General features: G+C 67.3%; 2 protein-coding genes across 2 annotated transcripts in view; both read right to left on the reverse strand.

The window, feature by feature from the left end:
- ARHGAP4 (Rho GTPase activating protein 4) overlaps positions 1–683 on the reverse strand; it is a 13,371-nt gene extending 12,688 nt beyond the window's left edge. Inside the window, exon 1 of the mRNA XM_077769599.1 lies at positions 239–683. Coding sequence (XP_077625725.1) covers positions 239–535 — 297 coding nt within the window. The 5' untranslated portion in view covers positions 536–683. The remainder of the gene's footprint in view (positions 1–238) is intronic.
- The window catches only part of NAA10 (N-alpha-acetyltransferase 10, NatA catalytic subunit), a 136,594-nt gene that overhangs the window by 125,091 nt on the left and 10,814 nt on the right, over positions 1–689 (reverse strand). The window lies entirely within an intron of this gene.

Raw genomic sequence — 689 nt, forward strand, 5'->3', positions numbered from 1 at the left:
TGGGTAGGGGAGGGCTGGGAGCACAGGGACACTGTTCTCCTGTCCCCGCGTCTACCTCCCCAGCTTGAGGAGCTGTCCGAAGCCAGCAGAGCTGACCAGAGCTGTGTGGCTGTCCTCTCCCCAGCCCGCTGTTCTCCATCCACGCGCCACCTCCCAGCAGGCCCCAGGGAGGGCCAGGGACCCGTGGGGACAAAGGCCAGAACCAGAGCCTTCGAAGACGGGCGCCCCCCGGGCCCACCTTTTCCACCAGCCGTCCTCCCTTCTTGACGGAGGTCTTGCGGACAGGGCCCGCCTCATTGGTGGCCGCGGTAGCGGTGGCGGCTGTCCGGCCCGCCCGCTTCTCCTCCTGCCGCTCAGCTTCCCGGAGCTTGGCCTCAGCATTCACGCTCTCCATGTGGTACACGTGGTACGTCTTCTTCGCCTGCGGGGAGGACCAAGGCCAAGCCGCCCTGCTGAAGGCCACGGTCACAGCCAGGCCTCCCCCTCCTCCCCCTGGGCCATCTGGGATTCGGACCCAGGAGCTAGCCAATCCCATGTGAGCGCTCGGCCCAACCACCTCGTGCCCAGAGCAGAGAGAGGGCTGTGCCTGCGGTCCCCAAACCCCAGCTCTCTCCTGGGCACTCGTTCCTCTTCCTCGAGCCTGGCTTGGGGCGGTGTGATATGGCTGGGGAAGGGCAGCTCCTGCAGCG

This window comes from Crocuta crocuta, unplaced genomic scaffold, assembly GCF_008692635.1.
Source record: "Crocuta crocuta isolate KB4526 unplaced genomic scaffold, BGI_CrCroc_1.0 scaffold978, whole genome shotgun sequence".
NCBI classification, from domain to species: Eukaryota; Metazoa; Chordata; class Mammalia; order Carnivora; family Hyaenidae; genus Crocuta; species Crocuta crocuta.